This window comes from Hipposideros armiger, unplaced genomic scaffold (genome assembly GCF_001890085.2).
Source record: "Hipposideros armiger isolate ML-2016 unplaced genomic scaffold, ASM189008v1 scaffold_48, whole genome shotgun sequence".
In the NCBI taxonomy this organism is placed as follows: Eukaryota; Metazoa; Chordata; class Mammalia; order Chiroptera; family Hipposideridae; genus Hipposideros; species Hipposideros armiger.
The window spans coordinates 618864-643253 of NW_017731398.1; the positions used below are offsets into that span (position 1 = coordinate 618864).

General features: G+C 53.1%; 2 protein-coding genes across 10 annotated transcripts in view; one reads left to right on the top strand and one right to left on the bottom strand.

Annotated features, from left to right (window-relative positions):
* ZNF710 (zinc finger protein 710) overlaps nt 1-8837 on the top strand; it is a 68411-nt gene extending 59574 nt beyond the window's left edge. For 3 of the 9 annotated variants that reach the window (XM_019640024.1, XM_019640021.1, XM_019640023.1), the window contains 3 exons: nt 2237-2428; nt 2948-3122; nt 5087-8837. In XM_019640024.1, coding sequence (XP_019495569.1) covers nt 2237-2428; nt 2948-3122; nt 5087-5256 — 537 coding nt within the window. In that variant the 3' untranslated portion in view covers nt 5257-8837. The other 6 variants (XR_002123718.1, XM_019640018.1, XM_019640019.1 and 3 more) reach the window with 6 other exon arrangements.
* IDH2 (isocitrate dehydrogenase (NADP(+)) 2) lies at nt 8649-24390 on the bottom strand. Its single transcript, XM_019640029.1, has 11 exons — nt 24163-24390; nt 16101-16192; nt 14975-15140; nt 13484-13644; nt 13256-13399; nt 12652-12788; nt 12326-12477; nt 10563-10675; nt 10294-10391; nt 10109-10201; nt 8649-9446 (listed from the first exon to the last, which is right to left on the bottom strand). The coding sequence occupies exons 1-11, from the start codon at nt 24275-24277 to the stop codon at nt 9362-9364; spliced, it is 1356 nt and encodes a 451-aa protein (XP_019495574.1). The 5' UTR covers nt 24278-24390; the 3' UTR covers nt 8649-9361.

Consider the following 24390-nt stretch of genomic DNA (forward strand, 5'->3'; position numbering starts at 1 on the left):
GGTATGTTTTTTAAAACAGTGTTTTGAATGAAGTGTTTGAGAAACCCCTGCAGGACCCAAGGAACACAGCTGGGGAATCACAGAAGTAGCCTCCTCTCCCTGTTTGATAGATGGGAGGACCAAGGCCAGGATGCTACAGGGAGATGGACGAGACGATCAGAAGTACAGACGGGTCCCTTTGCTCCTCGTAAAAAAAGTATATCAAAACCTGGGACTTCCTTTTAAGAAAAAGCTACATATGTTTCATTTTAAAAGGGAATAGATGTTAAGGAAAAATATTTGTGATGGAAAAGCACAGTTGGTTCTAGAATATGGCAAAGTGGTTTGTAAAGAAGGAACAGATAGAGCAACACTGTTGTTCTCCTGTGTCCCTAGACAGAACCTTGACCGGTTCTTCCCCGACCTTCCTCTCCCGCCCTTCAGGCCAGCAGCCACCCTGCCTTTCAGCCAATGTCACCTCCTCCTAGAGGTCTTTACATCCAGGAAGGTAGTAAAAGGCCTCTTGGGTCCCATTCTGGCACTTGGCATCCCCTATGGTTTCCACCTCAAATCCATCCAACTTCACCCTTTCGAAGCTGATGTGCATAGAGCTTCTTCTCTCCTTAATGGTGGCCTCAGAGATACTCCAGGTCGAACTTGTGTCTTTATCTGTCACAGTGGGGGAAGGGGGAGCCTGCCAGGCCAAGAGTGCACCCTTCCCCAGCCCTGGGAACTTCTTCTGCTATAGTGGAGATTTGTAGGTTTCATTGCAGGTGCTCCTCCAGTCCGTGGGTGTAGCTGCCTAGACTGTCATGTTATGAAGGATTCTAAAGCTAAATCTGGGCTCAGCCATGACACCGGAATGTGCATGGGGTGAAAACCAGATGACTGATTATTAATGTCTGCAGGGGGTGAGAGTGGAGAGTGATAAGTACATGTGCTCTATATTTGCCATCTTTCTCCTCGACTAAAAACCCCCACATGTCTGCAAAGTGTTAACAGATAAATAATACTGTGAAGAAAAGCTGAAAGCAAAAATCAAAGGCTAATACAATTGAAAACATGCCTATCCATCAGCCTGAATTTGTACCTCATTTATAGCGTGAGCTCCCAAAGGGCAGGGCCCCCTGGTGGTCATACACATCTTCCATGTGTCAAACAGGCATAGAAGACACAAGACACGCCTCTGTCGGCTAAGAGAAGTAGACACAGGAACCATTAAATTATAATACGGAACTCTGTACCAAACAGCAGTTGGGACAGCAGCTGTGACCACAGATTTCTGTGTCTGTCCCACTGGGACTGTCAATTACTGGGGTCCTAGCAAAGAGATCAGTTCCCAACTTTTGTCCTAACTTTCCTCCTCAGACAATACAGTGGGTTCCCTGTGCACACAGCATCCTTTCCTGCTTTGGGGACACCTCCAGACCGTGAAAAAGCATGTCGACCATCAAACCAGAGGGTTTTCCCTGGAGTCTTTGTCTCCTGGCGCTGAGTATCCCAAATCTCATCAATAATAAAAATCACCTAGGGGACCTGTTGAGACTAAAAATCCCTGGGCCCACTGAGCGGGGACCTCCAGGGAGCGGCCTGAACAGCTGTTCATGCAACAAGAGCTGCATGTGGTCCTTATCACCAGGGAAGCTCAAAAAACTCTCTCTCGGGGTTAGGGGATAGGTTCTGGGGGGGTTGAGAACTCTAACTTCTATGCAGACCTGAGTGTCATTTTTCCTGGGGTGTCTATACCTTCAATCATATTCTCAAAGGGGTCTGTGATGCATGAGGAGAAACACATATATGAGTATATACATCCTGGATCTGAGGACATAATCCACAGCCACCAGGCCAAGGCTGTATCTTCTGGGCCACAGACCCCTGGTACCAGTCTGGTGTGATGCTGGCTTGTAGCAGATGCCTGGTAAATGGCTGCTGAATGAATGAATGAATGAATGAATAAACACATTTGCCTGGTGGGCAGGAGACAGCAGGTGTGTGGGTAAAACAATAATGCCCAACCAATTTCTGCCTAATCCTGGAAGGCTTCCTGGAGTAAGGGCCGTGCCCCGACATTCTCCCAGTGGTTTTAAACAAGTGGTACCAGTTTGGAACATCGTTTCCAGGAAGTCATTTCCCAGAAGCTTTACTGATGCTCTGAGGCTCTGGCGCACACACACACACACACACACACACACACACACACACACACCCAGAGGCTGTGCCCATGGCGTGGCCCCGACCATTGCCCCCACCCCCGCAGGGCGTGAAGGAGTTCAAGTGCGAAGTCTGTGGCCGGGAGTTCACGCTGCAGGCGAACATGAAGCGGCACATGCTGATCCACACCAGCGTCCGGCCCTACCAGTGCCACATCTGCTTCAAGACCTTCGTGCAGAAGCAGACCCTCAAGACGCACATGATTGTACACTCGCCCGTGAAGCCATTCAAATGCAAGGTACCTGGCCCCCAAACCCCAAGGTGGGACCACCCCACGTGTGGCCTGGAGTCAGCATGACTGCAGCAGCTGAAGCTCAAAAGATGTGTGGGCAAGTCTGTATGCAGTGCATATAGTCGGCGCTGCTTGGGTGAACTGCCTGGGCTTTGGGGAGTTGGAGTGGGCAGTGGGGGATCAGATCCTATCAGCTGCTGAAGTTGTGTGTTTTGAGAGTTAGGGAGCGGGTGAAGGTCATAGGGAAAGAGCCCAGGCCTGGGACTCAGTGCAGTCAGAGGTCCGAGCCCTGGGCTGCTGACAACTCCAGCTCAGGGACCGTGGAGCAGACAGACCTACAGGAACAGTGACCAGCAAGGAGGCTCGGTTCTCTGCCTCTCGGGCCTCTGTGGTCACATAGCAAAGGACAAAGTGAGTGCTGTCTGCAGCAAGTGAGATACAATGCAGCCATGGAGGTGGGAGCAGGCTGGGGCGTGGGGAGGGTGGGCTCACTGTGGGCTGATGGTGCTGGCTGGCGTGTTCCAGGTGTGCGGGAAGTCCTTCAACCGGATGTACAACCTGTTGGGCCACATGCACCTGCACGCGGGCAGCAAGCCTTTCAAGTGCCCCTACTGCTCCAGCAAGTTCAACCTCAAGGGAAACCTGAGCCGGCACATGAAGGTCAAGCACGGTGTCATGGACATCGGCCTGGACAGCCAAGGTGGGTGGGCCACGCGCAGTGGACAGAGCAGGAGTGGTACTCCCATGATACACACGGGAGCCTCCTGTCCAGTTAGGGGCATGGGGAGGCGAGCCAGTCCTGAGACCTCCCTGGGGTGGGCTCAGGTCTGGAGGGGCGGCACCCTGGAGGGCGATCATGGTGCTAATGATGGGATGTTTATGTATTCTTCAAAGGATTTAAGTGGGCGCACATAAATAATATAATAAAAACCATAACTAACACTTACGGAGTGCTAACTGTATGCCGGGCCTTTGTAAACTCATGGGACCCTCCCAGTGAGGTTGGCTCTTTAGTATCGCCGTTTTACAGACGCAGAAACCCAAGGACAGAGAAGTCAGGGATCTCATGCAAGATCACAACACGCAGGAGGTGACACACGCTTTCTCTCGTTACTGAGAGATGACATGTAAAATACATGGGTGGGAGAGAAAGCATCAAATGGGAAAATGGCAGCTGGAAAGATAAGGGAGAGCCAGGTGAGGTCCCAAGTCCAGGTGTCCCTATAGGAGGTCCAGTGGACATGCAGAGGGGAGCTCGGAGCTTCCCAGCAGCCAACACAGTGTGATTGTCCTCATGTCAACGGTTGCCATTGGCCCTCAGAGCAGTGTGCTTCCTTGTTCACTCTCCACTCGGAGAGTCAGAGCCTGCTCCCCTTTGCTCTATGAAACCAGTGAGAACATTCTAAGAACTCACCAGAATTGGGTCCCGTGCCTATTCCCGAGCCGCTCATTGGCAAAGGGTGGGATTCCCCTTAGACCAGTGGTTCTCAATACAGGGGTGAGTTTGTCCCCAGGGGACACTTGGCATTGGGGTGATGCTACTGGCATCTAGCTGGTAGAAGCCAGGGGTGCTGCTAAACATTCTACGATGCACAGGAGAGGCCCCACAACAAAGAATTGTGGCCCCAAATATTAATAGGGCTAGGGTTAAAATCCCTGCCTTTGACTTATCAGGGCTACCCACCCCACCCCACCCCCCAGGCGGGGGTACATTTCTGCCTGAAACACATGACTCCTCCTAGGTGGAGAATATACATTGGGGCTTAGCCCCAGTCCCTGCTGGCCATCCGGTTAGGGTCCCCAGGTAATACCTGCTCCCCCCTCCCCCCCGCCTCCGTGACTCACTAAAAAGCAGCCCCAGGCCTCCTGTGTGTTTTCTCTGGCTTTTGTTCCAACAATAAGAGCTTTATAATAAGATTTCGATTTGGTAAAATTATAGGAGGCCTCTTAAGAGTTTTTGCCTCCTCCTCTGTGCTAACCTTCCTTGGATGTTTGTCTGTCCTTGGAGAACATGGTTCACGGAGACCACTGAGTAGAATGGCTTCAAGCACAAATGCTAGCAGGAGGTCAGAGGAGAAAGGCTCCCTTCAGCCAACGGAGGTAGAGCAGCACAGTGGATGAAAACAGCAGCACTTGCTGGGCACTCTTTGGCAAGTTGCTTAACCTCTCTGAACTTCCTTTTGATCTCCTAAATGGTGCTGCTGTGCGGATTCATGAGATGATGTATGTGAAGTGCCTGGCATGTAGTAGGTGCTACATGAGTGGTGACACAGAGACATGACACAGTGCAGCGGGCTTTCACATGGCAAAGGGGACCGATGAGAAACCTTGTAGACAATAAATAAGTTTAGTGACTTAAGAGGCGCAATAGAGGCGAGACCCAAAGAAGAGATCAAGGCCAGGCCTGCACCCCCACACACATACATAGCTCTAGGGTTCAGGTCTGGTGACCCATCAGAGAAGTCACAGGAGCCTGGGGCCTCCCCGAGTAGGAAGGCTGACAGGCAGCTGAGAATCCTCTGGAAGCAGTGACTGGGAAGTTCTTTCTTTAGAAAGGTCATCACTTCCTCTGTGTGTGTGTGTGTGTGTGTGTGTGTGTGGCTGGGGGTGACAGGCTCCCCCCACAAGGGGGCACACTAGCCTAACTGTGCCCCTCTCTTGCAGACCCCATGATGGAGCTGACAGGTACCGACCCCTCTGAGCTGGACAGCCAGCAGGAGATGGAAGACTTCGAGGAGAATGCCTACGCCTACGCAGGCGTGGATAGCAGCACCGAGGCCAGCGTCCTCACCGAACAGGCCATGAAAGAGATGGCCTACTACAACGTGCTATAGCACAGGCTGGGCCGCCCAGAACGGGGTGAGGAGGGCCTGTGGCGTGGGGGTGAGACCCATGGGCTGCGGGCTGCACCTCCTGCAGCTGAGAAACAAGCTACTGCCCCACTGTCCTGAGCCCTCCCCCCGCCACTGAGTCATTTGCACCACTAGGGACTTTTAGACCAAATGGACTGTACTACTGGCCTCAGCTGTGAACCAGGCATAGGCCCTAGGCATTCTGGGGAAGGAAGGGTGACACCGAGGCCCAGGTCTACGTCTCATCAGCCTGCTGCTGTGGGAGGGTGGGGGAAATGCTGATGGGGGCCACTCGGGGACAGGTCACAGGGCACAGGTTCTCAGGTGTCTCCAGGCCCAGCAGAGCTGGGGCAACCAGTGTAGGCAGGGGTCCTGACACTGGAGGAAGAGATCACTTGAGTCAGGCCTTGTTTCTCCTCTGGACCAACTCCTGCCTCCAGGGATGGCTGAGCTCCCAAGCTGGTCAGCACTGCCCACCCCACCCAGTAGCCCCTGGGCTGGCGAAAGCCCAGGCCCTGGAGCCGCCTTCCCCATCTGCCTGTGGACTGCTGGGCAGGGCCTCTGCCTTCTACCTCCTGGTGCCTCCTGCGCTCTCCTGGAGCCAGGCATGCATGCAGCCCCCTCCTGGCCCGCAGGAAAGGGGGGTCTAGCCCAGCCCCCAGCTAACGCCCTCTCCAGCCACCCCCACAGAAGGCCCCACAGCCCTAAGGTGGATTTCAACAAACATCACCCAGTTCTGTCTTGAGCTGGGATACCACACCAGGGTCCCCAGCGTGAACAAAGCCAGGACATGCCTCGTGTCAGGCACACACTAACGAAGACAGATGGAGGCCCCTTGAGCGAGGGGGCAGAGCACAGCGAAGAGACCAATGGGGACGAAGAGGGGCTGTCCTCAGAGGAGGCCAAGGACCACCTGTATGGGGGGTGGGGGAGGCAGGGTGCTGGAGTATTTTTCTTATTTAAGATATAACAAGTATCCATTCTGAGGACGGGGACAGTCAAGAGTCAGCCGACTCCCAGGAAGAGCAACATATTTAAAAAGGAAAATGAAGACCATAGAGAAAAAAAAAAAAGATTTTTTTTTTTTGAGCAAATGGGGGTATTTTGAAGGTAATTTATTGTTATTTTTTTCCTTTCCAACTCTGTGTCGCCTGTTATCTTTTCTGATGGAGCTCATTTTTTTTTTTCCCCAACAGAAGCTTTCTTGTGTGCTGTGTGTGCGCTGTGCCCCCCAACCTAGAGCAGCCTGACAGGGTCGGACTGAGCTTGGAGGGGACTGTCCCTCTGGCCCTGGAGGTCCAGCTGCTGGCAGGAGGCCTCAGGGGCCAGGCGACAGGCAGGAGGAAACCGCCAAGCCCCTCGCTCTATCCCACCCACCACAGCGGCCAGGGCCCTTGCTCCGGCTCAGCCAGCAGCTGGTTCCCTCACTTGCCCACGCTCATCACCTCTGTCCCCACGCCACCACCCCTTCCCTTGGAAATGAAGGCTACAGGCCCAAGGCGGGGGGAAATGGCACATTCAGGAATGCTAGGGCACCCAGACTCCCCCCCCCTCCACCCCCACCCCCGCTGAAACCTCAGTGGGGGAGGGCAGGCAGGGCTGTCCCCAAAGGCACAGGAGGTGAAGCCACTAACTTCAGTCCCGAAACCAGGTGGGGGTGAAACAGCTGGGGGTGGAAGGGACCAATTTGACAAGCAGTTAACCCCCAAGGCTGTATCCTGAGTGAAGGACCAAGCCAGGCCTCAGGGTGGCTGTAATCAGGACGGAGGGGAGGATCGGGCAGCCAGGTACCCTTCTGTGCCAGAGCTCACACTAAGCAACAAACAAGAGGGCTGGGGCTCATGGAAGCCTCCCCAGAGTGTGGCTCTCCAGACCCCGAGGTCCCCCCAGCCTCCCAGGTGCCCTCCATGATGACCCTCAGGTGGCAGTGACCCCGTCACTGTAGAAGACATTTTTCTCCTGCTGAGCAGAAGCATCATCCCCTGCAAACTACCTCTTCCCACAACGTCTTTCTCCCCTGGTACCAAAAAGAACCCTGTACCTCCTCCTCCTCCTCCTCTCTGCTGCCAGCGCAGTGGCCTTGGTCCTGGAAACCCAAGGGAGAAGGTCTGGGCCCCGGGGGGGCCCCCGCTTTCCTCCCCCAGCCCCGCCATCAGCACCGGCCCTCTGCGAGGTTCGATACTTGAATGCCCCTGCCCTGTGCCTTGGACCTGGGCAAAGCGAAGAGAAGGGGACAGCACAATTCAGAATTAGAGCTGGGGGGTGGTCTTGGCAAGGCTCCTGTCCTCACCCCTCGTCCCCACCTTTTCAAAAGAGGTATGTGGCCTCTCGGGTGACTTTGAAACTCCTGGGTGAATTCCATTCTAACTTATTTTGACGTGTATACAAACCAACTGTTTAGAAATTCCACACTTGTGCAAAGCCCTACTGTGTTTTTATGTTCCTGTTTAAAAGAGAAGTTTACTTAGCAATAATTATAAATAAATGAATATTCTTTAGCAAGGTGACTGCGGGTGCTTCTTTCCATGGTTCTCGGGGACCGGGTCCTCACCCCCTCCCCTGGAAGCAACTTGCACTAAAGCTTTGCAGCCTCACACAACAGGGCATCACTTCCAGGGCCCAGGAGACCCAGACCATCTTTTGCACTGGAATGAGCACCTGCAGGACCAGGTGCCTCAAAGGAGCTGCTCCAAGCCCAAGAGGGGAACAGGCCACGGCCCCAGAATTCCCACCACTTGCAGAGAAAAGCCACTTCCCCTCCTTACCCACCAACTGGGCACCAGGACAGAAGCCAGCTCACAATGCCTGACTGGGCTTCAGGGGCCGTGCATTCTGGGGGACTGCCAGCCCTTTGCTACTGATGGACAAGAAGGGGTGAGAAAACAGGAGCTTTCCCCCAGGAGACGGGCCTAGCGGAGCCAGCATGCCAGCTCTTTTCCCTGGAGCCCAGGGAGCTCAGCGCCATGACAGAGGCAGAGAGGTCCTTCCAACAGAAGGGGGCGCCAGTGTGGGTGCGAGACTGCAGCCCATCTCAGCTCCTGAGGTCCTCAGTCACTGGGTTTCAGGAGTTGTGAGAGTCCCCCACCCCCAGAATTTGGGAAATGGACTTAGGGTTGCCACATATTTATTTTATCAAGTGAATATGATACAATTTTTCCCTAGGACATTTTAACACCAAAAAAAATAGAATATCCCTGCATAAGGAGAGCCCTTTAAATTGAGACCTATTTATAACCTTACTTTTCTCATTTTGCTAAAGAATGGAGAAGGTGAACCTGAGTCTGGGACCCACTGGCTTAGACTACATGGGGGACCCCATTCACACTCCCAGGCCTTAGCCCCAAGCAGCCGTGAGAACAGAACCGAGAGGTGGCTGCTGAGTGAGGCCTGTTTTTAATGCCAAGAAAAAGGGCAAAGAGATCTGGAGATGTTTAGAAGGTTAAAACCAACACAGAAATAAATAAATAAACAAACAACCTGAATCTATCGAGACGTGTTAACCCCAAAATGGAGAACATGATACAGGAACCGGATCGTGCTAGGGAATTTCAGGGAACCCACAGGCCTGTGCCCCCCTAGAGTTGCAGTGGCTCCTTGGGCTGCTTCCATAGAATGAAGGAGGCCCACCCTGCTGCCTGGTCCCCTCCCCTCCTGGTGGCCCCCTGACTGGATGGAGCCTGGGACACAGGCCTGTTGTGGCCTGAGGCACTCCAGTCTGTCCCTAGTGGAGCCCCCCAGCCCTCTGGGGGGGGGGGTTCTCTGCCTCTAGGCCCCAGCTGCCTCCTTCCCCTGAGGGACAAACACAGCAGACGGTTTTGTGAAGATATTTTAGTAGCTAAATATGGCACCGTGTGTTCCAAGGGCAATATAAATTACAGTATGCAAAACATACTGACTGGCTGAGGTAAAACACACTGTTCCTGCCTCACGTCACCATGAGGGGAAACACAGAGAGACTTTTAAAAACATCTTGCTTATAAAAAATGTCCCCTAGAAAGGCCTCCTGCGAGGGCCGTGAGGCTCACCCTCCTGCGTGTCAGAGGACCGGTGTCAATCACAGTGGCCGGGCGGATGCCCCGCCTTGCTACTACTGGCCGAGGGCTTTGTCCAGGTTGCTCTTGATGGTGTCCAGGAAGTCCGAGGTGTTCAGGAAGTGCTCGTTCAGCTTCACACTGCCGAGAGAGCACACCATTCACGTGAAGGGCAGAGCCTGAGCTTGGGCATCTTTTTTTTTAATTTTATTGGGAAACAGCCACGGTCATTGGTTACACGTTGCTTTCATTCTACAATGGCATAACTGACTCTTTTAGAGAGGGCGTAGCTCACAGTGGCCCATGTGGGGATCGAACCGGCAACCTTGGTGTTATCAGCACCACGCTCTAACCAACTGAGCTAACCGGTCACCCTCCCGGGCTTGGGCATCTTCATGGTAGTCCCTGTGGGGAGGGGCCCGGCCAGGCTACAGGTCAAAGGTTACCTACAGCCCACTGCCAAAGGGCCACAGCAAATTCAGCAGGAACCTGGTAAGGGCTATCTGTTCTTTTCCAGGTGAAAGGGGAACTGGGTACAAACTCTCCTGGGAAAGCTGGGAGATGGTATGGGAGGGGGTGGAAAGGCTCTGAGCAGCTAACCTCAGGGATGGGGACCCACTCATGAGGTCTGCTCTGCGCCATCCCGCCAGGCTGTGGGCCTGTCCTGCCCCAGGCTCCTGGCGGCTAAGCTGACTCAGGAGGGGGCCTCTAAAAAGGGTCCCTCTAAAAAGGGTCCCTGGCTTCTTCCCACCCATCCCTGAGGTCCCAGAAAGCCAACCCTGCCCTCCGCCCGGGCCACCTACTTGCTGAGGCCATGGATGCAGCCCGCCAGGTCCTTGGTCATGGCTCCGCTCTCCACCGTCTGAACACACACCTTCTCCAGGGTCTGGGAAAACCTGCAGGGGACGGGGCAGAGTGAGACCGCAGCTGTGCAGAGTCAGGGCCCAGGCCTGCCCCGGGCCAGCTTAGGCCCCTCCTCTGTGCCCACCTGATGAGGTCCTGGTTCCCGTCCAGCTTCCCCCGGTGCTCCAGGCCACGCGTCCAGGCAAAGATGCTAGCAATGGGGTTGGTGCTGGTAGGCCGGCCCTGGGGGCAGAGGTTGCAGGGGAATCAAAAGCCAACCAGACAACAAGGGGACCACCCGGATGCAGCTGCCCACCCCTAGACTGACAGGGCCAGGCCCATCCTCCCAGTTCTCAGGGCCGGTGGGCTCTGTGCCCCTGGGGTAGAGTATGTGGCCACACTCCCCAGACTCACCTTCTGGTGCTCCCGATAATGGCGGGTGACTGTCCCATGAGCAGCCTCGGCCTCAATGGTCTTCCCATCTGGGCAGACCAGCACGGACGTCATCAAGCCAAGGGAACCAAAGCCTGAAGAGTGAGAAGACCCTCCTCTGTGTTGGTGCCTCTTCTCAGACCACCCAGGTTGAACTACTTCTCAGCTTATGTCTCCACCCATGCCCAACAGGAAGGACGGGGACTGTTCCGGTTTGGGCCCTTGTCGTGGGTCTCCTGAGCTGCGCACAGGGCAGAGGACACTTGAAGGTGGCTATGATTGGCCTGTTAGCATTCACTGTGTCCCCACATCCAGGTGTCCCATAGCCCGTAGTCCCCTAGAGCTCAAGACCCCACAGAGTTCTGCCCACCCAGCCTGGCTCATGATGAGGAGGCATATTCAAACGGGAAGAACAAAGCCCGCTGCATTTCACAGCAATCACTCTATCTGCCACTCTTTTCGGCTACTTGAAAGCTTTGTGATTTATTCCCAATTTTTCCCACATCTGGATGTCAACTATTTCTGTTGTCAAGGTGTCCTGGGCTTCAAAAGCACCCATGGCACCAAAATAAGAATTGTAAAGGCCCGAGAAATAAAAAATGGGCAACTCCTATAGGAAAATTATTTGTCTAAGAATTTTTGCTATTGGGGCAGGGGAAGGGGGTTCCTTCTCCATTTTTACCTGGACCTTCCCACTACACCAATTCCTTATAAATTGGGTTGTCGGAAACGTAATGATGTATTTTTTCTGTTTTTCATTGCAAAAATGCATCATGACTTTTCCGACAACCCAATACTTAGGGGTAACTTTCATGTTTTCTCTTGTCTGCTATGGCTTTTCACCCTTCCAGCCTAGATGGGAATTATTCTAGTGAGAGGATCACCACTGAACTGTTCAAAATAAATCCAGGGGTTTTATAAAGCATCAGGACCCTCTGCCTTTTCATCGCAACCTGGGATTCTCTCCTGGAAGCTTGACCTCACCCATCTGACATAACCTTGTTTCCGTTCCACTCTCTATGCTACATGCGGCTTACCCCACCATCTTTCCTGTTGTTCCCCACACAAATGGGCTATTTCTTATGGTTCTTCTCGAATGGTCTCACCCAGGCTTTCTACCACAATCCAATTTGTCTTTCAGGGTGCTCGAGGGCCTAGGGGTTTGCCATCTTCCCCGATAGTCTCCTACATCCAAAAGGTTTACCGTGTAAAACAAATTTTCTGTAATTTGTTTTGTTTTGTTTTTAGCTGAGCCATCCTGCCACCTGTTGGCAGCTCAGCGGCTGCTCAGCTCGGGCCATGAATCAAACTGGCGACTCTGTTGCTTAGAGCTCTTGAGCGAGCACTTAACCAACTGAGCCACTCGGCCGGCCCAAATTTTCTGTAATTTAAAGAGTACCCAGTGTGCTCAATCCATGTTTCCACCAGAGCCAAACCTAGTCACTTGGCCCCTTCCTAGACAGGAACCTCAGGGCTGACACACTTAGCCCTTTAGAACTTGAATTTCTGTGTCCTCCTATCTCTTGAACAGCAGCCTTAGTAATACACTAGTCTAAACCTAATTTGTGATCCTTCCTTGCTCAGATGCCAGGGAGCTCCTGCCCTCTGGTGTCCACAGGAGATCCTGCACGGAGCTGGCAAGTCCCTAGTCCTGCTGCTACACTAGAAAAGTTTACTACCAAAAGGGTCTGCAAATATCTCCAGCCAGAGAAGCCCGACAACCCCTCCCCATAGTCCCAGCGTACCCTGGGCCAGGATGTCCGACTGCACGTCTCCATCGTAGTTCTTGCAGGCCCACACAAAACCGCCTGAAGACTTGAGGACCTGAGCCACCATGTCATCAATGAGCCGATGCTCGTACCAGATCTTATTCTTGTCGAAGTCGGTCTTGTAGTGCCTGGAAGTACAAAGGCCTGTTGTGGGGAGAGAGCAAGAGGCTGACAGGTGGGGGATCCCTCCCTGAGACTCAGAGCTGAGCCAGGGGCCCTGGGACAGCAACCTCCCTGGGTAGGACGAGGGCGGGGAGGACAAGGAAGAAGGGCTGGGAAACACTGAAGGGAAAGTATGTTACTTCTCAAAGATCTCCTGGAAGATGTCCTTGAAGCGCCCGTCGTAGGCTTTCAGGATGGTGTTCTTGGTGCTCATGTACAGCGGCCACTTCTTCTGGATAGCATACTGGAAGCAGCTATGTGCAAAACCCGAGATAGACTAGGGGGAGAAAGCAAGGTTCCTAGCAGGGCCCCCCAGGGCCAGGCTCTAGGCCGGGAATGGCACCCTTTCCCCCTACACGACCCTCTCTGGTAGTCTAGGTTCACCCAGCCACCCTGGAGGGAGCATCTGTTGTTTCAGCTGGCCGGCTGCCCTCTCCCAACTTCTGGGAGGAAGCAGCCCCCTAGCTTTGCTTTGGAAAACTACCTCCTGCTCCGTAATTCTTAGGCCACATGGCTGAGGTGGGACCTGTCCCTAGAATTGACAGTATGTCCCGGTTTATCCAATCAGATTGCCTCCTCCCTCGGGGCCTCTGTGATTGGCTCAGAGAAGGTCATGTGACCCAGGCCTGGCACTTTTGCTCCAAACGTAAGCCAAGAGGCGCTTTTCTCTGATAAGGTAGCCAAGCTGGCAAGGGTAACGCCTGGAGCAGGAAGGCTAGGCTCAGGCTCCCGTGCCTTCCTCACCTCGTCGGTGTTGTACATGCCCATGCCCACGCCGCCAGCGGGGAAGTTGTACACCTCCCACTCTTTAGGACTGCTGCCATCCTTCGGGGTGAAGACCATCTTGAACTTGCCGGCCCGATCAGCTACAAAGTCTGTGGCCTTGTACTGCAAAGACGAGAAGGCGACTCATGGCAAGGGCTCTAGATGGGAGTCCCAGGCCAGTGGATCCTAATTCCCACCGTGGCCCACCTGGTCGCCGTGGGCGTGCCTGCCAATGGTGATGGGCTTGGTCCATCCAGGGACAAGGCGGGGGATGTTTTTGCATATGATGGGCTCCCGGAAGACAGTCCCACCGAGGATGTTCCGGATGGTTCCATTGGGACTCTTCCACATCTTCTTCAGCTTGAACTCTAGGAGGACAGAGACTAAAGTGCCCCCACTGCAGCCCCCACCTTCCAACCAGAATTTGAACCCCAAGCAAGAACACAGCCAGACGGCGGTCCTAAAAATCATCTGGAGAAGCAGGAGCGTCTAGATTGTGAATGTGTGGGCTCCAGGATCACATTTCCTGGCTTCAAGGTCCAGCTCGGCCACTTCTAACTGTGAGTCTTATGCAAGTGGCTTGACGGAGCTATAAAATGAAATTTTGATAAAATGCCTCGCCTTCTGGGCTGCTGTGAGGATTCAGTGAGCTCATGTGTAGAGTGCCTGGGACAGAGCCTGGCACACAGTAAGTGCTCTGTCAGCTATTACTCCCGCATCACACTCAAATGAAGCTCTGCTGAATCCTGGCAGCACAGTGCCTCACTCCAGATGCTCTGGTTCGAGACCCCGGACTGCCACTAACTGGCCCAAGTTACTAAGACTGTGACCCTTGGCTTCCTTGTCCATAAAATGGAGATATATAAGCCCAAGGGTTCCGGAAAAAGAAAAGAAAACCTGTGAGAAGCGCTTAGCACTAAAATGACTCCAATACCCTAAGGTTAGTACATCCTGAAAGACAGCAGGAGGCCTGGGGAGCTTGGAGCTGTGTCTTGAATGCTTCTTTCTAGCTCCCGGATCCTGCATGAAGTAGGAAGACAGAACTCTGCAAACTGCTAAAACACCCTTTCTTGAACTTTCCAAACCTGGCCCCTTTATCCACACACTGGTGCCATTTCATGGAACCCTTAGGACCAGCCCCAGAACCAGGACCAGCAGCCAGTCCACGCCTGTTAAGGGTACTTCTCTGAGACCCCCTCCATGGTCTCAGGGGCAGGGGCAGACCTATGATGCCAAGACAGCAACAGGACACTAGTGATGCCCCTGGGAGCCCTCCGAGGCTCTGAAGGATCTCAGCCTGACACACAGCCCTCCTCTAGACACAGGCGGCCCCTGGTCTCTCTGTAAACCTGCCTGCATGACAGTCCAGGAGGCCGGAGGGACAGGCGACCCGCTCTGACTGTGACAGTGTCAGCATTAGCTCCCTCCTCCTCCTCCTCCTCCTCTTCCTTCCTGTTACCGATAGCACCTACACTGGCCAGAGCTACACAGCACAGCAGAAACACCACGGGCACATGGGAGCAGGACACATGGATTCTGGTCTCAGCTCTGTCACACCCTAACTAGAACCTAAGGCCAGCCCCTTAACTGCCCCTCCCTAGCCCCATCTACAGGGGTCACTAAGGCTCTACTGTCTACCAGACATTCACAGGGACACTGGGGTCAAGTCCCAGCCCACCCAGTTCCACACCCCCGCACCTTCCACTCGGGCCTCATCAGGGGTGATGGTGGCACACTTGACGGCCACGCTGTACTTCTGGGTGGCCAACGCGGAGTCGATGGTGACCTGGTCATCAGTCTTGTCACGGTGTGGGAGCCCCAGGTCGAAATACTTGAGCTGGACATCCACATGGGGCAGGATGAGCTACAGACAGACAGCCAAGGCAAGGCATCAGCCCAGGTGACTATGACTCAGGGGCACGTCCAGGCCATGGCAGGGGACACTCAGCCAGGCCAGGGATGAGGGAAGGCCAGTGGAGGGAAGGGCAGTGCAGCCACTCATTAGCGGGGCCAGGCCAAAGCTGGCAGGAGGCTGGGGCTCTGGAGAGAGGCTGGAGGCCCAGGCTGGAGGCCCCAGCTGCAGCCACTCACAGGGCTCATCCCCTAGCATCGACCATCCATCCACTGTGATGGCCCATCAACTCAGGTGAATCCCAACTCCAAGTGCATCTAGATTTCTCCATGCACTGGATTCCCTCTTCTTCCCCATTCAGAAGCAACGATTCTCAGCCTTCTTCTTGTGGACATACGCACAGTGGGGGGTCTTCACAGGGATGAGGCACTCTCCCAGGAAGACCCCAGTAACTTGGAGAAGCCAAGCAGCCATCCTGAGAACCATGTGCCATGGTGGCTCAAACATATCACTGTCCTACAGCACACACCACAGCCACGACACATGGTGACTAACATCCTGGAACTGCAAAGAAAAGGCTAACTGTGTGCACAGCTGCCCTGCACACCAGCCCTGTTTTCTCTTTTCACTCCCTCAAGGAAACGCATCAGAATATAGGGGCTCAAGATGGATAGGATACAGGATCGGCCTTGAATCTGCACAGATTGCTAAGATAAGAAGGCTTTGGCACCAGCACAAGATACAGGCTGCTGAGGACAACCCCCTGCCTGACGTCACGAGAACCATGAGTGGTCTGGACATGACAGAAGAATGGACGGAAGGACAGAAACAGTACTGCTGCTGCCCACCAGGTGGTAGGTGAATCAGGCAGGTGGTTGGGGGCCTGAAGTGTGGCCCGGGAGACCTGTGCTGGGGCAGAAGGCTATGCTTGGCCAGCCATTTGGAAAGCCACCCACTTTAGGAGGGAGCTACCTTCTCCTTGATGAACTGCCAGATAATACGGGTCATCTCATCGCCGTCCATCTCCACCACCGGCTTCGCCACCTTGATCCTCTTGTCGGCATCTAGAACCAGGCACAGACAGCACATGACGCCCCTGGGAGATTGGTAGGGCAGCCCCTCTCCTCCCTGCCAGACTTGCCCTTTGCCCTTCAGTGGTCAGCCAGGGCCCAGCTGCCCAGCTCCCCTTCTACAGGAGCAGCTCCCAGTACTCGGGGACCTGGATCCCCCACTGAGTATGGCCAGCCTGGCCAGTGAGACCTCCTCCCCTGAAGGCAGAGGAGACAGAGAACCAGAGCCAGTTGGGGCTGCCTAGTCCAGCAGCAAGTCGGGAGAGGCTGCCCAGGGGCTACTGCCCCCCAGTCTCCAGGGCAGCCCAGAATCCCCTCTAGTCCAATCCATGCAGTTCTATGCGCTACCCCCTGTCCTTCCAATAGCCTCTCAAAGTCAGCCAGTCACTCACTTGGGCAGTCGCGAGTAACCTGAGAACCTGATTTAGCTTGAAGGGAGGAGGGACTTATTAGCGCCTCGCCTCCTCCATGCCTAATAGTGTACCCCGCCCTTTATATGATTCCATTCAACCCTCTAACCACTCCCCAAGGGGCTATCATTCTCTCTACTTTAAATGTAGGGAGGCTGAGGTTACAGTTTGAAAATGGGGGAATTCGCACTTGCACCACGAGAAGCACACGCTTAGGGCGCTTGGGATTGGCCGGCTCCGGTCGGCCAGTCCTGCCACAGCGTCGTCAGAGGACTGGCAGAGTGGCTGATCCGGGCCCAGGGAGACGGCAGAGGGGGGACAGGAGCTAGGGAGGCTCTTCAAGGAAAAAGTCTGACTCGTGAGAAAAACCAACAGCCTGGGAAGTGAATTCCAAAGAAAACCCAAGATAATGGCCCATCTAATTAACTAGTGAGGGCTGCCTTGGACAAGGCTTGTTGACCCTCAGATGGGGGCGTCCAGGTGCCTGCACATTCCTCTGCCCACAGCCTGGAGGAAGCAGCGGCTGCAGAGCACGGCAACAAGACCTCGAAAACCTGCCATCAGGCCTGTCTTCAGATGCCTCACTCACTGCTGACACCCAGGAGGAATGGGACAGCTGAGAGCTGGATCCTGTCCCCACGGGAGCACTCCTCGGTCCCCACCCAGGGCCCATTCACTTGTAGGACACACAGTCCTTCCAGGTGCAGTTTGGGGTCTTCCACCCCACCAGAGACTACAGAGGAGGGGACAAGGATGTTCACTTGACATCACCAACATCAGGAGACGTGACATCTGCTCAGTGGACAGCACAATACAGAAGCCTATGAAACTAAAGCCTAGAAACTAAAAAAGCATGGCCACCTAGGCACGATTGAAACAAAAGTGACCAAAGCCCACCAAACTCCAAACATATCTCTGTCCTAGAACACACTCCACAGCCATAACTCAGGATAACATCCCCAGCCTGCTAAGAGAAAAGGTTAATATTATATGTACAGCAAAATGACCCACTTCCAAAAGATATACAAACAGGTTGGGTTTTTTGTTTTTTTAAATCTGAAAAGAATCTAAGAGATCATTCAAGAAGAAAAATGAGACCAGGGAGCATGGCTTGTGTCAGAGACAGGAGAGAATACAGATCTGTGGATCGAGTGCAGCCTCTGGGTGCCCTTGTGGGTCAGATGTAGAGAACCAGAAAGCGAACACGGACTCAAAATACTTCACTCCCTAGAGACCAAGGTGGCCGCTGCTGGCACTGCTCTAGCACCTTTCCCAAGATGCACCAGGGATTTCGGACCCAGGCTATGAAATTCCTTCACCTTTTCTGGCCTAAAGCTTGAATGGAAAGGGCTTTAGAACCTGCAGAAAGTCTACTGCGCTGTGACTGAGCTAGCTTAATTTTTAGAAGCATCTCCTATGAGTTACTTTGATGAGAACTAATCCAGTTTTTTTTTTTTTTTATTGTTTAAGATTTTTATTGGGGAATTGGGGGGTGGGAACAGCGCTGGGGAATTGGGGGAAGGGGAACAGACAAGTTGCTGTCNTTTTGTTCTTCAGTCTAGTTGTGGAGGACGTTGCTTCACTGGCCCAAGTTGGCATCATCATTGCGCTCTTCCCGGGCGAGGCAGATCAGTCACCGTCTTCTGGACGGCCGCTCATGGTGGCTGCTGGCCACTCATGCTGGCTGCTGGTTACACACGGTAGCCCGTGGCAACCCACTGCAGCCCACGCCGTTGCCGGCGACCCACGGCAGCCCAGCTCCAGGTTGAGCTGTTGGTCAGCATCTTAGCTGTAGAGGGCAGTGTCAGTGGCCCTCATATGTGGGATCCGAACCGGGGCCCTCTGGCTTCCCAAGCCAGCTCTTAACCAACGTGCCACTCGGCCAGCCCAAATCCAGTTTTTAAAAGAACTATTGAACCTACCATATAATCAGGATCCCTAAGGAGAGATTCATTTAGGGGTCAGTCCTAAAGGTTTCAGACTTAGCGTGGGCTCCACTCAAGGTTTGGGCTTCCGGCTGGCAGCCTGTGGGCTGTGGACACCACACTTCCTCCATGAGGGATTTCAATGTCAAGGTCACAGCAGGTGTCAAACCCTCAAAGACCACAGGGCCCACTTATTAATAATACAACCAGGTGCTAAGCGCCTCTTCCTGAAGCACCTAAAACACAACAGTGCCTGCCCTCAAGGAGTGAGTACGGAGGGGGAAACCTACAGGTAACGGAGAGATAGAGAAAGTAGCGCCTTTATCAAGGTCAGAAGTGCAGGCTCCCTGAAAGCAAACTTTTCAGAGAAGCTGGGAACAGCAGCAGACACTCATTTTGTTTGATGCAGGTAGTGGGGGTTTTTTTTCTTTTCTTTTCTTTTTCTAATATTAATTGGTGGCCAAAGTTTAAAAATCAGGGGATTGTAACAACAACAACAATCAAACCAAATAACCTGATTAATAAATGGGCAAAGGACTCCAATAGATATATCTCCAAAAACAATACACACACGTCACTAAACATTAGGGAAAAATCAAAACCACAATGAGATACCACATGACACCCATTAGGGTGGCTATTATAAAACAAAACAAAACCAAAAAAAAAAACCAGAAAACAACAACTGTTGGTGAGGATGTGGAGAAACTGGAACCCTGGTTGCACTGCTGGTGAGAATGTAAACTGGTGCAACCACTATGGAAAACAGTATGGAATCTCCTCGAAAAATTCAAACTGGAATGGCCATACGATCCACAAATCCCACTTCTGGGTGTAGATCTAAAAGAACTGAAAGCAGAGTCCTGTACACCTATGTTTAGAGCAGCATCATTCACAATAACCAGCAGCCACCCCAGGGTCCACCAAGGGATGAATGGATAAGCTAAATGTGACATGAACCTTCCAAGAGAACAGGGCTCTTTGGAAGCTAATCCAGGAAGGTTAAGAAAAGCTTTTCTCCTAAAGGTTAAACAATGGTCATGTTTCTAAGCTTTTCAAGACTGGGCTCCCCACACCTTAATGGTGGATAGACCTGCTTGGAAACTAAAAAAAAGAAGTACCTCCATGGCTTAGCGATGTCAAACCTACCGCAATAGCTTTCCAAATCCCACAATGGCAAATTCACTTTGTATCTCCAGGAGACTTACTTATATAAATAACATCCCACATCTCCCACACACTCTTTCAATCCAGCTGCCATTAACATTTATGGGAAGTAACTCCTATGATAAATTATAGGCAGTATTAAATATGTAAGGACTTCATAACTCTATCCCCTAAGCTTTTCACAATTCCTACACCTTACTCAAAAGGTCAATACATTTTAACTTGAATATTTTTAAGGCAGTATGTATGTACATATAACAGACTAATATTATTCAGCCTTAAAAAAGAAGGACATCTTGTCACATGCTACAACATGGATGAACTTGAAGGACATTATGCTGAGTGAAACAAGCCAGTCACACACACAAAAAAAGACAAACACTTGTGATTCTATTTATATGAGGCACTACAAAGAATCAGATTCATAGAAACAGAAAGTAGAATGGTGGTTGCCAGGGACTGGAGGGAGAGGGGGGAATGGGGAGCTGTTATTTGATGGTACAGAGTTTCAGTTTTGCAAGATGAAAAGGCTCTGGGTATTGGTTGCACAATAATGTGAATGCACTTAACAAGACTGACCTGCAGACTTCAAAATGGTTAAAACGGAAATTTTTGTTATGCATTTCTTACAATAAAAATAAATAAAAAATAATTTTAAAAAGTTAAACTAGTCACACCACACACACACACACACACAGGAGATTTTACATAAAAATTTAGACTGTCTTGAAGAATGAGTTGCTTCCCCCAGGCACGCAGAGCGGCATGGCTCATGGTAGGGCTGGGCTGGGCTGAGGCAGCCTGTCCCTTCATGCCAGGCCTGCCACGTGCCCTCCAGAGCGCCCCAAGGCTTCAGAGTTTGAGACTTTGCTGTTTAGCCAATATGGGGGAGACATCCCGTCTGCCCATCTCTGGGAGACAAGCAACCTGAAATCCAAGGAACAGTTTCTGGGCCCCCATGAAAGCCTCCAAGGGACACCACGAAATCTTCAGATGAGACGGCGCATGAACACTGTCATCTTGGCCAGAGCATGGGGTGAGATTACATTAGTCCCAAGAGGCCCATTAGGCCAACCTCCTGGTTTGGGGCTTCTAGCACCCAACACCAAGTAAGGATTTCAAAACCCATTCCTGGTTTCAGGATCTGCCTGCAGCTCCAAACTCAAGGCTCAAGGTAAGACAGATGCACCAATGATAACTGCTTCTCCCACATTCCTACCCCTGATGCTCTCAGCAGAGGGGCTTCTCAGCCAGCATGGCCCAGCAGAATGGGGGGGGAGCCTCAATTCCTGCGAGCTCCAGAAGGCAGGGCAGCAATTCTGGAAGACACTCTAGTATTTTCTTTGGTGTCATCCTTCACTCCTCCCTTTCTCTCACGCTCACATCCAAACCATCAAAAAATCCTATTGGTTCTCCTGTCAAAATATATCCAGCACCCAACCACTTCTCACCATCCCTAGGTCCACCACCCAGGTCCAAACTGACATCCTCTCGCCAGATTGTGATGATGGCCTCCTACCAGGTCCCTGAAGCCACAGCGCTCCTGTTAAAATGTAACTCGGGTCATGACACTCCTCTCAAAACCCTGCAAATCCTCCACTTTCACTCAGAGTAAAGGCCAATGGTCTCAAAAATGGCCTGCAAACCCAATTGGGCCCCCACGACCTGGCCCATCTCCCATCACTCACCATGGTGCACTCTGAGCCAGATCCATGCACGCTTTCCTCTCTGCTATCCCCACAGGCAAATGAGCGCTCCTCCACCGTGACCTTGGTACCTGCATTTCCCCCTTCCCCTGATAACTAAATGGCCTGTGTCCTCCACCCCCCTCAGCTCTTCACTCAGTAATTTCTAGCCACCCCCCAAACATTCACGCACACCTTCCCTGCATTTCTGTTGTCCTGTTACCATTTATCATGCTAGCCAACCTCTATCTTGTTTACCATCTGTCCCCAAATTAGAATGGAAGCCCCAAAAGGTCAGAAATCTTTGCCTCTTATTCTCAACTCTGTCCCCAGCACCTTGCACAGTCCCTGGCACATAGTGGAGGCACAATATTTGTGGAAGGCATGAATGAACGCCAAGTCACGGTCAATTCTGTCTGTGGTAAGGGCTGTCCTGCCCTCACCTCCTGTTTGGATAAAATGTGCTCTCTCCCCACCCCCACCTTCTAGGATGATTTGCCACAGAGGCCAGAGAGTTCGCACCATCAGACTGCACCAGATCATCAAAAATGTGGCAACTCTGCCAGGCAATGGGCTTCCTGCCCTGGAGAAGCACACAATTTATAGTGGATTAATATTTGCAATCGCCTGGCGTTTTAAACCTGGGTTGACAGAAGTAGAAAGTCCAGTGCAGGCCACAGAATCCAGCTTCCAGGAATCAGAGAGAAGTTTCCAGTATCTCATGCCCTGAATGGAATCAGTGCACGAGGCTTCAACCTCACATAGAGGATTTGGGGACAGGCCCCACAGGCTTTCCCTCAAAACTTACTGAGGTCAAACACGACCACCCAAACAGCTCTGCTGCGGCAGCTGTGGTCTTATCTGGTGTGGTTGAAACAAGGCTCAGTGGAGAACACACAAGAACTCCACTAGTGGGTCTGCAAAACTTTGAACAATCATTAAATAACTTGCTCTCGGATCTGCGAGTACAGGCAAGTTACCAAGATCTGAAAAGTCAAAGGGCAGGCAAGGTGAGAAAATTAAGTTCCTAGGCTAGGAGTAGAGCAAAGGAAGGATCGGTAAGTCATTCTCCCCCAAACTCCCGCTTATCAGAACCACAGAAACAGTTACTGGAGGCCCATGAGTTGCAAAACTAGAAACAGACATGTGTAGGAATAACTGGGCAGCAGGCACAAGGATGTTTTAGCCAAAAAATACTCTTTCCTTGTCATCAAGGGGAATGCCAACTATTCTGTCTCTGGCAGTGTTGCCAGGTAGCAAACTAGCAGAGGTCACAATTGTATAGTCTCATGTCCAACTCAAATACCAGGCATTCTCCCCATTATGATAATAACCAACCTATTTGGGGACTTCAAGGAGGACCTGTAACTGCCTGCTCTTTTTATGGGTTACCCAAATTCAGGCCCCCAAAGGGGCTTTGTTTTCTTGTTTATGTGTGGGGTGTTTTGCTTCTTCTTCTTTTTTTTTTTTTCCAACAACGCGGGAATAAAAGGGAGAATTGGAGAATGCACCTAAATTCCACCATATTTTGCTGAAGGTGGTGCCCTATGGGAAACTTGTTTTGGGGCCTGGGGGCACTTGGAAACTTAGGATTGCAGGGCTGGCCCCTTAGAGACAAATCCTAGAAGTACAAAAGCAGAAATGCTTTCTTCTTGGCAGGTTTGGGGGTGGGGGGGACCGCTGGGGCCCAGGCTCTGGTCAGCTGCTCCCACACTCTGTTAAAGATTACCTACACTAGCAGTAAGGCCAGGTCGCCTGAGCCCCACCCTCTTCCTCGCTCCCCTGGCTCACTACAAGGGGTTCCTGGCCAGGTCAGGACAGAGGTTTCCGTGACAACAGGCATCAGACAGGGTCAAGGGACCTACATTGTTCCCTGCCTTTTGTAGCTGGCGATGGGTAGCCAGGGTGTAGGTAATGCCCACATGCCAGCCAGAACAGCCTGTGCTGGTAATGGAGATTCAGGCTACCTTCTGCTTATTACCACGGAACTGCTGTCTTCTCCCCTAAGCCCGGAGCTAAGGGTACCACAGAAGCTGTGAACTACCATTGGGGAAAGTGACATTTAGGTGCAGCTGCCAGGTCTCTGCATCGGTGAGCCAGGCAGGGCCAAGGACCAGCGCAGGAACTGGCCCGCGAGAAAAGGCAGGTCAGGCCAAGGAGAGGCCCCAAGATGGAGCCGCAAGTGCGGCGACAAGGAGAAAGGGGGGAGTCCAAACAAAAGGGGAAAATGAAAAGCACGCTCCTCCAGCTGTCGTGTAAATTGCTCCAAAAATAGCTGACGAGGGCCTGGCGGCGAGGAGGGATTACAGCGCGCCTGGCTGAAAAGGAAGGGGAAGTGGATGCCTCCTCCTCCCGCCTTTGTCTGAGCAGGGACGGCTCGTGGGGTGCTCCGGCCCCCATTCGTTTGCTCGTCTTCCGCCAGGGGCGCAGGGTGGGCAGGATGCCCTCCTGGTTTGGGACACCCCGAGCACGCTCGCTATACAGTTCTATCTGGGGGCGCCCGGGCAGTCCAGAACTCCCGCCCGCGCAGGGCCGCAGGGCTGGCATCGCCCAGGCCCACAGTTGCCACCGTCCTTCAAGTCCCCCACCCCTGCGCCTGGCGCGGCCTGGAAGCTCGGGGCTGGGGAGAGCGGAGCAAGGCCGTCCCCAGCTCTTTGTGTGCCCAACCCCGCCGACCCCGGTCCGCGAGCGGCCGGGTCCGCGCTCCCTGGCCCCGGCCCGGGAGCCGCCACGTCGCGAAGCCGGGCGCGCGCCCGCCCGGATCCTCTGGCACTCACAGTGGCGCCGCGGCGGGTCCTGCAAGTTGGGGCCTGTCAGGGCTGCCGGCGCCCAGGCCGGCCCGGAGCCCGAGGCTCTGCCGAGCGAGCGTACGACCCGCAGGTAGCCAGCCATCCCGAGCAGGCGAGGGAAAGAACCCGGCAGGCGAGATCCGAGCGCCGGCCGCAGCTCCCAGCTGCCTGGCAGCGGGCTGCCCAGACCTGGGCGCTGGGCGCGCGGGCACGGCC